This window comes from Momordica charantia (genome assembly GCF_013281855.1).
Source record: "Momordica charantia cultivar OHB3-1 chromosome 5 unlocalized genomic scaffold, Mcharantia_2.0 BLBB01000005.1, whole genome shotgun sequence".
In the NCBI taxonomy this organism is placed as follows: Eukaryota; Viridiplantae; Streptophyta; class Magnoliopsida; order Cucurbitales; family Cucurbitaceae; genus Momordica; species Momordica charantia.
Window position 1 is genome coordinate 14,280,105 of NW_028275163.1, and position 12,884 is coordinate 14,292,988.

At 35.8% G+C, this 12,884-nt stretch overlaps 1 protein-coding gene across 3 annotated transcripts; it reads left to right on the forward strand.

Moving 5' to 3' along the window:
* The first annotated feature begins 4,767 nt into the window (after positions 1 to 4,767).
* LOC111011849 (deoxyhypusine synthase) lies at positions 4,768 to 9,395 on the forward strand. 3 transcript variants are annotated; one of them, XM_088124134.1, is made up of 9 exons: positions 4,768 to 5,489; positions 5,576 to 5,614; positions 5,756 to 6,001; positions 6,136 to 6,303; positions 7,011 to 7,229; positions 7,961 to 8,047; positions 8,460 to 8,565; positions 8,642 to 8,877; positions 9,075 to 9,395. In XM_088124134.1, the coding sequence occupies exons 3-9, from the start codon at positions 5,807 to 5,809 to the stop codon at positions 9,177 to 9,179; spliced, it is 1,116 nt and encodes a 371-aa protein (XP_087980260.1). In that variant the 5' UTR covers positions 4,768 to 5,489; positions 5,576 to 5,614; positions 5,756 to 5,806; the 3' UTR covers positions 9,180 to 9,395. The 3 variants fall into 3 exon arrangements, with proteins under 3 accessions (XP_087980260.1, XP_087980261.1, XP_087980262.1); XM_088124135.1 differs by having other exon boundaries at positions 5,807 to 6,001; XM_088124136.1 differs by lacking the exons at positions 4,768 to 5,489; positions 5,576 to 5,614; positions 5,756 to 6,001 and adding an exon at positions 6,027 to 6,054 and having other exon boundaries at positions 6,140 to 6,303.
* Positions 9,396 to 12,884: the final 3,489 nt, after the last annotated feature.

Sequence of the window (12,884 nt, forward strand, 5' to 3'; positions counted from 1 at the left end):
AATTGCACCTGGCGCAATTATGGATGAAACTCCACCGGCCACTCTACAAGGTATTTTGTCTCCATCTTTTCCAAATCCTATCTTGACTAAAAAGCTCCTAGTTTTTGATGATTCAGAACAGGAAAGGACAACATCGAAAATTGCAGAAATTTTGGTGGCGATGAATGAAGCAAGGGGAGAGAATTCATTAGAGGATGATGGAAACAGTGGGGCAGCACAAGGACAATTGAATGTTGACGGAGAGGATGAAGATCTTGGAGAATTACCCCCAAGAAGTGGATGGAGGTGAGTTTGAGGACGAAGAAGAAAATGACGATATCTTTCAATATGAAGTGAAAGTACGAACTCCGGTGCACGAATCTCAACAAGTTGATGAGGAGCCCCCTGCAAAAGAGCAAGAAGGAACATCCGATCTTGTGGATGTCCCTAGTGAGGCCATGGAGGAATCATCTTCCTCTTTTTCACATGGTAAGACCCCTTCTTTGTCAAGTTTGAATGTTTCAGACCCAAACTTTGTTGCTACTGCAGAGACTTCAGATGAGGAGGTGAGTTTGACCAAAGTGGTAAAGAAAACACAAAAGAAGAAAAAAAGTGGCAGAAATTGCGCCTGGGGCAATTTCTAGGCCTAGGACTCGAGCCGCTGTAGCACGTTTGGCTACCCAAAAAGAAGCCAAGGCTGGTTCATCTAAAAAAGCCAAGAGGGCTAGGGGTGCAAAGAGGGGCAGAAGAGCCACTTGAGGAGACCAATGAAGAGGAGATCGTTTCTACTGAGCAAATACCATCAAGAGTAAAAGTGAGATTGGAGGTGAGGAGGCCCACCTTCACAACACGTGATATCCTCCTTGAGAGAGGTTTTGATGAGACCCAAAAACCGGTGCCGGAATATGTTAGGAGAAGGCTTGTGGAGAATGGTTGGGAGTCGTTGTTTGCCCCAACTATGCGTGTATCCGAGGTCTTGGTGAAAGAGTTTTACACTGCCATCAACCCAAACTGAGGGGATGTAGTGAGAGTACGGGGTAAAGTGGTAAAATTCTCGCCTTCCATTATTAATACTCACTATGGTTTGTTGGATGTTTTTAATGTCATAGGTAATGAAATTTTACTGCATCCATCAGACGAGCAAGTGGAGGAGGCGTGTAGGCTTATTTGTAGACCACATAAGACATCGACCGTCTCAACCACGGGGAAGCTTTCCTTACAGCCCCTTGACATCAATGAGCAAGCGACAGTTTGGATGTATGTGGTGAAGAACCCGGTTGATCCCCACTTCTCACGATTCCTCCATTAAGTGCAATAGGGCGATGATGGTGTACATTCTCATGAAGCGCATTGAATTCAACTTTTGGGAAGTCATAAGAAACGAGATACAGAGTTGCTCCGAGAAAATGGTAGGTCCTCTTGTTTTTCCTGGACTAATAACTGAATTATGCTTGCAGGCGGGAGTGGAGACTGATGATGCCAATGTTGTGATGCCCAAGAAGTCGTTCACATCCCTAAGAAGAGTTCGGGGGTATTCAATTGTTCGAGAGGAAGATTCTCCCATTACCGCTGCTGATCCCGAGACCCGAGGGGTGGTGACTAGGGAGCAGTATAATGAGCTTAGGCACAAGTACGAGCTTCTTTTAGTTACTCAACGTGCCACTTGTGCTTTCCTCAAGAAGATATATGGTGATGAAGCACCTTCATTCCCCGATGAGCTTGCGGCCGATTTACCATCTTCTTCCCGTTTTCCTACCGATTCCACCAACGATGAATCTTCCGATGATGAATAGGGGAGTATCTCCCTCTTTTTGTTCTGATATTTGGATCCTGATTTTGTATGTTAAGTTGTTTAGTTTAGGTTGTTTAGATTAGTTTGCATATTAAGGTGTGTAGGTTATTGTTTTGTTCTTTTAGTTTGCATGATAGTTTTTTTAGCTTAGTTTTAGTTTTAGGTTAGTGTTGGGATGTTGTGCTGTTAGGACTGCATATAAGTTGTATTTTTGCATATGTTTAAAGTTCAAGCTTGCACGCTTCCTTGTTCTAGCTACTAGCTTGTCCTTGGCTTCTTCAATGCATCTTTTCTAAACTCTCAACATGTTCATTTTTTTTAATGAAATGCTTTCCTTTGTTCTTTGTTTTTGTATCTTGTCGATGAGGATTCTTAAGGGCATGAATAGGTTAGATTTCCTAGTTTTATGATCAAGCCATAAGTCATTTTCCATTATTTTTGTGTTGGTTATAAAATTGTGTTCTGCTTCTTTTTGTTTTGAAACCTTAACTTTTTCATTGCTTTGGAAGTCCTTGTCCTTTTGGTGCCAAAATTTTGCATCTCTCAAAATTTCTTTCCCCAGTAAGGACACTGCTTCCCTTAAGAAGTTAAGGTTTGAAAAAAGTCAAGAAGGAAAATGCAAGCAATAAAAGAGTCATATGCAAGAAATTTTTTTCAGAAGAAAGAGTATGAAAAAGAGTCCAAAAGAAGAAAAGCAAGTTCAAAAAAAGATTCTTGAGAGAAAATAAGAGTGGAGGAAAGAAAAATAAAAGTGAGAGTAAGAAAAGAGTGGTAAGAAACATGAGAGAAAAGAAAACACACTTACTTTTTTACGAGTCCCACTATAGACATTCATTTTCTTTAAATGGGTGGCGTTAGCATCTTGGAGGGTGGTAGCCTACATATTAAGGTGACTTCGTGAAAACCATTGTCGACATCATTTTATGCCGGGTTGCTACATAACAAGTTTCTATGAGTGGCTGTGGTTTGAAACCGATGTTAGTGTGTTGAAAACCTCAGGGGCTAGTAGCCGGTCCACTTGATGTTAAAATTTGTTGAATCAAAATGGAAGTGTGCATATTCCATGATTTTGTAAAAGAGTTTTGTGTTTTAGAAAAAAGAAGATTTAGAATCGTTTTTATTTTCAAAGCAAAGGATGATTTATGGTTTGTTGGCTTGAGATTAAAGTTAGGACGTTTAGCTTGTGGAGTCTTTCTTGAGACTTATATGGTTCATTAACTTAGAACATTTGGATTGTTGATTATTCATATTTCTAGCATGTTGATTGTTTTAGATTTGTTGTCGTTGTTTTTGCTTGAGGACAAGCAAATGGCGAAGTTTGGGGGTGCGAGAGGGTTGACTTTTTACTGCAGAAACATGTGTCGGTAGCCCTGTTTGACCACGTTTTTGACCCATTTCCCATTATTATTTGCCAAAAAGAACCATATATTCTTAAAGTAGAACATCCATAGATTATTTCTGCATAAAAGTCAAACTATGGTACTTTAGGAAAAATATGAGATAAATGCGGTCAAAGTTGGAAGAAAATAACATAATTCTGTTTTTTGCAGAATTGCGCCCGACGCATTTTTGGAGGGCAATTTGTCAAAACACACGTTTTGATTAATGAAGTGCAAGAAGGATATTTCTCACATGTTCAAAACCGTGAGTCCAAGTCCAAGTGAGGTGGTTAAGTGAATCTCAACCCTTTTCCACCTAAAATGGAGGGGAGTTTCAACCAACCTAAGGTGCTATAAAAGGAAGTCATCCATCCCTCAGCAAATCATCCATTCCAAGCTCCATTTCATCTTCTTTTAGATGCTCTCTAGTTGTAGAACACATTTTTAGGGTTTATGTTCATGTTCTAGTTGTTCATTTCTTTGTTCTTCATGCTTTTACCTTTCGTATTGCCTTTAATTCAAGTTCTTACTTCCGTTCTTTGTTCATTCTGTTATTTTAAAGTTCTTTAGTGAGTTTCAACTCCCTCACGCTCGAGAGAGAAAAGGATCAAGCTAGAACTCTTCGTACGACTTATTTATTCATTTAAATTCAATGAAAAATACTTTCTTTATGTTTTCGTGCATTTACTTTCATTTAATTATGTTCTAAATTAGTTATCAACCTCCTTGTTCCCCATGCCTGACTTGTGTTTGGTAAGCAAGTTAAAGTTGGAAGCATTAAGTTATTTGTTGTAGGTCCTCACACCGTTAGGCTCGATGTTAGTTGTAAGTTAAATAGTGAAAGTAGGGAAAGCTCATTAGATGAAGTCCATCAAGAGTTAAGCAACTCTCTAAAGGCAAAAGAGCAGCAAGGAGAACGAGTTAACTTGGGTAGGTGAAGACTCATAAACCTAGAGTAGGATATGTTAAGATCTTCGTTAGAGAAATCAAAACCTTGAGAAAGCAAGAATTCTCCTTAGTAAAGATGTTGCAAGGAAGCAACTAAAAAGGAAAAAGAAGATCAAGGTGAAGCATAAAGAATCGCTTGACTAGTCATCTTTTGACAATGAAAGTTTTTTTAAGGAGGAGAATCTGTAACGCTCCGACGTTTAGAGTTGTGTGACCAATAAAATAAACTTTCGAGGACGAAAGTTTTTTTTAAGGTAGGTAGTTTGTAACGCCCCTCGTTCTCTGGCTCGTATATATTAAGATTTAAATTGTGCTTTTGGATTTTTTTTTCCCGAAGCAAATAATTTAAGTTCTTGGATTTTTGTAAATTTAGAGTTCTAATTTGGGTAAGTTAGAATTTAAATTAGAATTTAAGTTTAATTTTGCTAGATTAAGATAAATTAAGTTTGAGAGTTTGGTAGGAGATTTTTAATTAAATGCTAAATCCAACGTTTTAGGGAATTTAAATTCAATTCTTGGTTTTTAGAGTTAAAACAAAATTATTTTATTTTGGGTTGTGTCGGTTTTATTTTAATTATTATAATGTAATTTTGTGCTTCTTGTTTCGTTAGTTTTATTTAGTTGGATATTCTTTAAAATTTGAGGAATTAGGTTTTAAAAGAAGTTTAGTAAATAAAGAAAAGAAAAGAAACGAAAAAAGGAGATCAAAACTCTAACTTATCCTTCTTCTCCTTCTTCTTCCTCCCCACCAGCCGCCACCCACAACTCTTCTTCCCCGGCAAGGCAGCGGCGCCGGACGACTCCACTGGCAGCGGCGCACGGCGGCAGCAGCAGACCCGTCCCTCTCTACAGCGGTGCGACGAAACGCACGTGTTTTCAACCCCACCTGTGCTATTGTCGGAATCTGTTGGAGTTCGACGGCCAGCGGCAACCTCTTATCGGAACGAGCGGCGGGGCGGTACCCCTGCAACACTTCACGACAGTCCGAGCTCCGATCCGGCAGAGCAGCGTACTTTCCTCTAGAACCCGACGGTGTCAGCGGCTGTCGACGCAGTCCGGCGCGATCTGCAGTGAAATCAGTGCGGCGGCGCGTCTTGCAGCAGGTGGGACTTCTGGTCGACGGTGATTGGTGGTGGTGGCTCACGATTCGCGACAGTACTCGACAAACAGAAGGTACCCACGAGCGACCAGTGATGTTCCAGCGGCGATTCATGTTATAATAGCATTCTGAGGACATGCGGCAGTGACCCAACCCTCTTAGGACCAAAATCGGTGCTACCTATTGGCGTCGGACCAGCAAGTTTGAGACTTTTCGAACTCAGTCTTGGAGCGTCGGACTCCTTCGATATCGACCTACTCTTAACCCAAGTGGGTTCGGTGTGAGTTAGAAAGTATTGACTCGCTTAAACCCACTTTTGGTTTCGATTTAAGTGTTTATGTTTGGATTTTAACCCAAAATTGATCTCTTTTGTTTTAGGAACCCTTTTGCGAGTTTAGTAGCATGTAGGGACTTGGTGTAAGTAGTTCTTGCTTGTGGGGATGTTTGTTGTTTGAATACGCATCAATTGTTTTATGTGTTTTATGTGTTTTATATATCTAGTAATGCTTATTGAATATTGATGCGGGATGTTTTTTTGTACGAATGTTGGATATTAAGTGCTCCGTATGAACTGTGCTGGCCTCTAATTGGTAGAAAGCATTGGGTCAGATGGAAAACAATGTTTTGGCATCGGTACACGCTACTGTTTTTAAGGAATCAGAGAATCTTGAAGGGAGAAGCATCAAAATTGAGGGATACGACTTCAATCAAGGAGTCAATTACTCCAAGCTTCTAAGGTCCATGGTCTCCTCTGGATTTCAAGCCTCCAATTTAGGAGATGCCATAGAAGTTGTCAATCAAATGGTTAGCTAGCTAAAATACACGTTCCTTCATTGTTTCAGGGATGCTTATAACATGTATACTTCATCTTGGTTTATATATGTTTTAGTTATCTTTGATGGTTTTCTTTTGATAAATGACATTGAATTGCATTGAAGTTAGATTGGAGGCTTGCCGATGAGGATATAACAGAAGATTGCTCTGAGGAGGAGAGGGATCCAATCTATAGGGAGTCTACGAGGTGCAAAGTGTTTCTTGGTTTTACATCTAATCTTATTTCTTCTGGTGTTAGAGACACAGTTCGCTATCTTGTTGAACATCATATGGTGAGTTATACCTGATACATCATGTTGATCAATTTAGTTTTTTTTTTCTTTTTTAGTATAACAACATGAAGTGGGATTCAGTCGGGGTATATGCCTTAATCAATTGGGCTATGTTCAAGTTGGCATTGATCAATTTAGTATTTAATATCTGGCTTTTTAAAAAATGCTTTCAATCTCGTAGAAATTGATTAGTTAATCTACAGCTTGTTAGGAATTGATTTCAAAATAGTCTTTTGGCTTTAGGACAAAGATTTAGGAGAAACATACTTGGATAAATATTTTTAAAAAAAGTCCGTATTTTTTTTTTAATTCCTTTAGTGTACTTTTATGGATTTTGAAAACCACAAGTTTGTGTATAATAACATCAATATGCCCAATAACATTAATCTTTACAAGTCACTAATCATAAATATTAAACACAAAATTGTTTTGAAAAAATTGTACTTAACAAGCCATAAGTATATTATTCTTTCTGTTGCGTGAGACTTGAATCAAGAGTCATCTAATCGTGTTAGAAATGAATGCTCCATTTTTTGTAATATCCTATAATGACCAGAGGTTCATCTAATGCCAAGACTCATGATGGATTATGGTTATAGGAAAATGTGGGGCAACAAAAACTTCCAAAATATGTGAATAATTTCCTAAGGTTTTGTTTTATGATACCTTTATATCTCACTCTTGCTTTTCTCAACTCATGTTGTCAGGTAGATGTGATTGTCACTACTACTGGTGGTATTGAAGAAGATCTGATAAAATGCCTTGCTCCCACTTATAAAGGTGATTTTTCTCTACCTGGAGCCCTTCTTCGGTCAAAAGGGTTGAATCGCATTGGTAATTTATTGGTCCCTAATGATAATTATTGCAAATTCGAGGATTGGATTATTCCAATTTTGGATCAAATGTTGAAGGAACAACTTGAAGAGGTACTTACTTTCAATCCTTGAAGAGGTACATACTAAAAGATTATATTGATGTTTTACAACTTGAAGAGTACTTACTTTCTATTATACTTTTATTTTGTTTACAGTTGAAGTTGTTGGTTTGCTGTTTGCATTTTCTTAAACGTGAATATAATCTTTTAGTTGGACAACAATTCTTGTTTCTTATTTCTATCACTTTCATCATCCAACTCTTGGATTTTTGTTTTTAAATTGCAAGCATTTACAATGAGATTTTGTCCGATAACATTCTCATTTTCCATTTTCTATTTCGTAATTTCCTCTTTTTTTTTTAAAAAAATGGAATGATAGAAACAAGATTGATACACACACAGAGATGTATATTTGTTTATTCATCTCTTTTTTATTGAAAAAAGAAAGAGACACATACTCAAAAATTTGGAAACAGGGGCATGAGTTAAATGATCCCTTGAACGTCTAAGAGTGTAGGTTGTAGTGCATTTAGTCTTAGTTGCAGTGCATATTTGAGATCAGTATGCTCTACACTAAGGTCTTCATTTTTATTTTTCTTTTTTCATTTTCATGATAATTTGTTTTCCTCTCTGCAAGTTAGTTCGTTACTTCTGTTTTCCTTTTTTATTTTATTTTCTTTGAGGCTCTTCTTTGAAATATACAGAAGATATGTAAGAGTGTTGGAACACTGTTCCTTGCAATATGTATCTAATTTTCTCATTCATTTTGTATGGTCTTCATAGAATGTAATTTGGACACCATCCAAGTTAATCCAACGCTTGGGAAGAGAAATAAATGACAAGAGTTCGTATCTTTATTGGACCTATAAGGTAAAATTAAACAGAATCCTTTGTACCTGTTCTAATGTTTATCAAGTCGCTGTCATAATTATAGTTCATTATAGCCTCCTAGTTATATTTTAAAATTATCAATAACCTTACAATTGTAGGAACTAGATCTTGTTTAGGTAGAGCATGAAGATTTGGAGATCAAATTAGAAGTTTTTGTCGTCTCAAATTTAATGTCAATTACTTATGACGTCAAGATCTTTATTAGAATCAAATAGTTTCATTTACAAAGTTTTACATAATCTGGAACTTCGGTTTTTCCTCCTGATGTTTTATTTTTGAATTTAGCAAGTGTATTAGGAATTTGGTAACTATCTAGAAACAAGCATGAATCATCCAAGTGCAGTTGAATTACATTTTCAGTTTAAACAGTGAATTTGATATTATTCTGCAGAACAATATTCCGGTCTTCTGTCCTGGATTAACAGATGGCTCATTGGGGGATATGCTGTACTTCCACTCTTATCGTAATCCCGGGTTGATTATTGATGTAGTTCAAGGTCAGTCTTTTCTTTCCCTTTGTTTGAGGGTGGGGTTAAATAATGGAAATGAAGGTGAATTTGGTTATTTGGACAGATATTAGGGCCATAAATGGTGAAGCTGTCCATGCAAGTCCAAGGAAGACTGGAATGATAATTCTTGGTGGGGGTCTCCCAAAGCATCATATTTGCAATGCCAATATGATGCGCAACGGTGCAGATTATGCTGTCTTCATCAATACTGCTCAAGAGTTTGATGGAAGTGACTCTGGAGCCCGTCCCGATGAGGCTGTCTCTTGGGGCAAAATACGAGGTTCGGCCAAGACTGTTAAGGTTTGCCTCATTCATCCATTTTTCATTACCAAGTTTCCTAATTCTTTTGGGTCTTAACATAAATTGCTTTCAACAACAAATCTCTTCTGTTTCCAGTTCTTGCATTTGAGCAGTTTCCTGGTTTCACTCTTCATTGTTCTTCGTGTTAAATGTCATAAAGTTGTGATTCTAATCAATTCTCTTTATGGGCAAACCAGGTACATTGTGATGCCACGATCGCTTTCCCGTTGCTCGTTGCAGAATCATTTGCCTCAAGGAGAGTGAAGGAAAAGGACGTTACTGCCAAAGTCTCGGGACGCTGATCCATGTAACGGTATGAATTTTAAATCTTTGATCCTTAAATTGGCTTGTGCTGTCCAGTGAACTCTGTGAGCTTAAATTAAATTACAATAAAATTACCTCATTGAAACTCAGGGGAGGTTTTAGTCCAGAAATACCTCCTCTGTGGTATTGCTCTCTTTATGTAATGGAGAACTGTTTCATTATTGATCAAAAGAATAAATTTGGGTTCTACATTATTCTCGAATTGTTATTTAATTTAATTTTGTTCTCTTCATTTTAGAATTGAATTCACCTTCTCACATATTAGACTGAGCTCCTCATATTTGGTTAATCAAATGAAAGCAAAGCAGAGTCTATGCATTCATTCAATATTCTATTAATTTATTTCAAAATATTGTGTTGTTCCTTTGTTTATTATTTTAGAAGGCACACTATTTTATGCATAAATAGTGATGGAGATTTGGATTCTTTTTTGTGTGGTTTTCCAAGTCATTCCTCTTTAGCCCTATGGGGTTGATTCTGCCATGTGGAGTGAGAATGAAGAGGAGTTTATAAAGCTAAAAAAAGTGAAAGTTGATGGGATCATAACTTGTCTATGGCGAATTATTATCATTTCTTTTGTACACTAAGAAATTCCATTGTTCCTACACCATATGGATAAAATTCTTTTGGATTGTGTGGAATATATGCAACGAAAACCCTATTGTCTTGCCTTAGCCACATTTGATGCACATGGAATTGAAAATTTCCTTCCTTATGAAATATGGGTGGATGTATTTTTTAAAATTTGAAGGACCTTTAGAGATTTAAATAAATTTGAAAGTTCAAAAATTAAAACGGGGTTGAAACATTATATTATAAATTCATACTTACGATATTTATCCTTCATCAGTTAGGTGTTATTTTGGAGTGAAGACCCTTTCTCTGGTGATTTTTATCTGGTGGAGTTGTTTTTTGTATGCGTATTTTTTTTATTTCTCCATGAAAACTTGGTTTTTTTTTTAAGTATACTTACGATATTTATGTTTGCATTAGTAATAATTTTTTTCTTTATATATTTGTTATATTTTATCAATATTTGTAGGATATATAGAAATATTGATGCAAGACGTAATTGAATGTCATGGTTTTTTTAGTACAACATGTGGTGTGATGGAGATTCGAATTTACAATATTTTGATTGAAGATAAGTTTCGAGTTATATTCAAGTTGACGAATGTTCAAGGTTCTTATCACCTATTCAATATAAAAAAACGTGCACTCTCTAGATTCGAGCGTCTTTGAATGTCTAATTAGAAGTATGATTCATACTACCAAACTTAGCTTGTTTTTTATGACTTTTGGAAATGCTTTGTAAATAAAATTATTTTCTCTGCAATCATCTTTGGAACAATCACTTATTTAAAGTGTGTTGGTATAGTTTCCTAAATTGTTTGAGATAATTGACTACTTTTTAAATCATCCACAATGTTTGGTAATAAATAAAATAACATGTTTAAAAAAATCAAATTACTTTAAAATATATTTTGAAGAAATAGATGTGTGATCATCCAAAGAATTTATTTTAAAGGAAATTGACATTCTAAAAACTGTGACGAACAAAAAAAAAAAAATTAAAAAAGATATCAAACTCACTATTTGACATATTAAATCAAGTATTTCGTGATCCATCTCTTTTTTCCTCCGACTACATTTAAAGTATACTAGTAGAATTCATGTGATTATTACTTGTTTCTATACTAGTCAAATGATGTAGCAAATTTCTAGCAAATTGCGACTTTAACTGCAAGTCCATATTGTTCTCTTCACTTTATTTTGTTATGTTCTTAAGGGGGAAAAAACAATACTTACAAGACTTTCCTCAGACAATATTGATAATAACAACAATGTCAATAAGAATGAAAAATAAAAATCCCTTGAAATTAAGTAGATGTATTTCGATTGGATTATTTTAGATGACATTTTTTCATTGGACATGATAATTATTTTTTTATAGTACGGATATGATAATTACCTATTGAAACGATATCTAATTATTTATAAATTGAGCAGAGAAAAAATTTGAGTCAATTTGAACCATGTCTATTAATCAATACAATATAGATAAATCTTACAAATTTCTCTGATCTATACAAGTGGATTTAGAAGCCACATTTTAAAAAGTTCTTAGGTTCTTAGTAGCAGTCAGGCTACTTCACATAGCTTTTCGTCTCCTTGACCATCCGACGTCTCACTGATATAGGTACATACGTAGTGTAGTATCGGTTGAACATTCAACTGATTAACCAGCCTTGTGGCGGCAAAAGAATTAGACATCCCCCATGTGCTATGGTTCCTTGCAGTCCGAACCCAGTGCCATATTTTCTAAACCTGAAATGGCAAATGGCTGAAAAGAGGAAAAGTTCCTTTTTTAGGGTACCCGAGAATAGATCCAATGGAGATAGGGTAGGGCCCGTAACTTGGAGGATTATAGCAAAGATAGAGATTTCTCTGGATGGTAGAGAATTTCAACAACTTGTGGAAATGGAGAATCGAACTCTCAACCTCTTAGTTTGAGATATATGTTGTTATGGAAGAGAAAATCTCTATTTTCTACCATTCGAATTCTCCCTATTTAAGGAATTCAAAAGGAGAGATATATCAGATGGTTTTAGGATTTTCCCTAGATTGAGGAGAATATATGTATATTCAAAAGAGAAGATATCCTAATGGCTTTAGGATTTTACCTCTATAAATCATAAGGAAGGTATGTTACAAATCTCTACTCTTTGCTATGCTCACAATACCCTACACTCTATACTCGACTTCTCCGATTCTAACTTAAGCATTGGAGTTTGTGTGACAAGAGCCACATCGATCTTTAGTGCTATTCTGTTTTGCAGGTCTCGTCGATCCCTTTATGCTAGAAGATTGGTGCGAATTTGGCGGAATCCCAGGGGGCCAAATTTTTGCATCAACATATGTCAATTACCGTTGAGCTATGCTCGCTTTGGCCACCCAAGTTGAGTTGATTGTTAGTTTACTGTAGATGACGTGATACTTAGTAGCCATACTTTGCGTCTGCATGAATTATTTTTTGTCAATAGGTTCAATATGGCAAAATACTTAGATCTATAAGTTATATCAGTGGTATACTTTATATATCAAATAGAAACATGTTACTTAAATAAAATATTCAACTCGAAAAGAATTTATTAGTGATATATTTAGTGTACTTCATCTTAGGTATATTAGTTATATCGATGATATACTTTATATTATGCAATATCAATTATATAATCGATAAATGTAATATGAAGTATATCGGTAACTACGGAGAAAATCAAAATAAGCAAAAAAAAAAAAAATCAAAATTTAAAAATCTTACCACATTTACAAAACAAAATAACATTGCTAAAGTTTATAAATATGATAAATATTTTTATATCATTGAAAACGTACTTTAAAAGTCTTTTTTCTCTTATATCCGCAAGTGTCCGAACCAACTTACGGACACTTCGACTAAAGCACCCTAATAGTTAATACCCTATTGTGGCCCATAAAAATATCCAAGAAAGCATGAAAGATTTGGCCCATAAAAATATCCAAGAAAGCATGAAAGATTTCCTCATACCCCATTAAAAAATTATCCAATACCTGCGACCATTTCACTATGAATCACATGCAAATTGTCGTTTTCTGTCTTTTAGACACTTCACTTCCATTTCCAAACATATCGAGATAAG

What these genes read in the sequence shown, in the direction of transcription:
- LOC111011849 (XM_088124134.1), top strand. Translation starts at nt 5,807, where the DNA reads ATGGAAAACAATGTTTTGGCATCGGTACACGCTACTGTTTTTAAGGAA. An exon ending in TAGAAGTTGTCAATCAAATG is followed by an intron (nt 6,002 to 6,135) that starts GTTAGCTAGCTA and finishes ATTGCATTGAAG; the next exon opens with TTAGATTGGAGGCTTGCCGA. An exon ending in TGAAGGAACAACTTGAAGAG is followed by an intron (nt 7,230 to 7,960) that starts GTACTTACTTTC and finishes TGGTCTTCATAG; the next exon opens with AATGTAATTTGGACACCATC.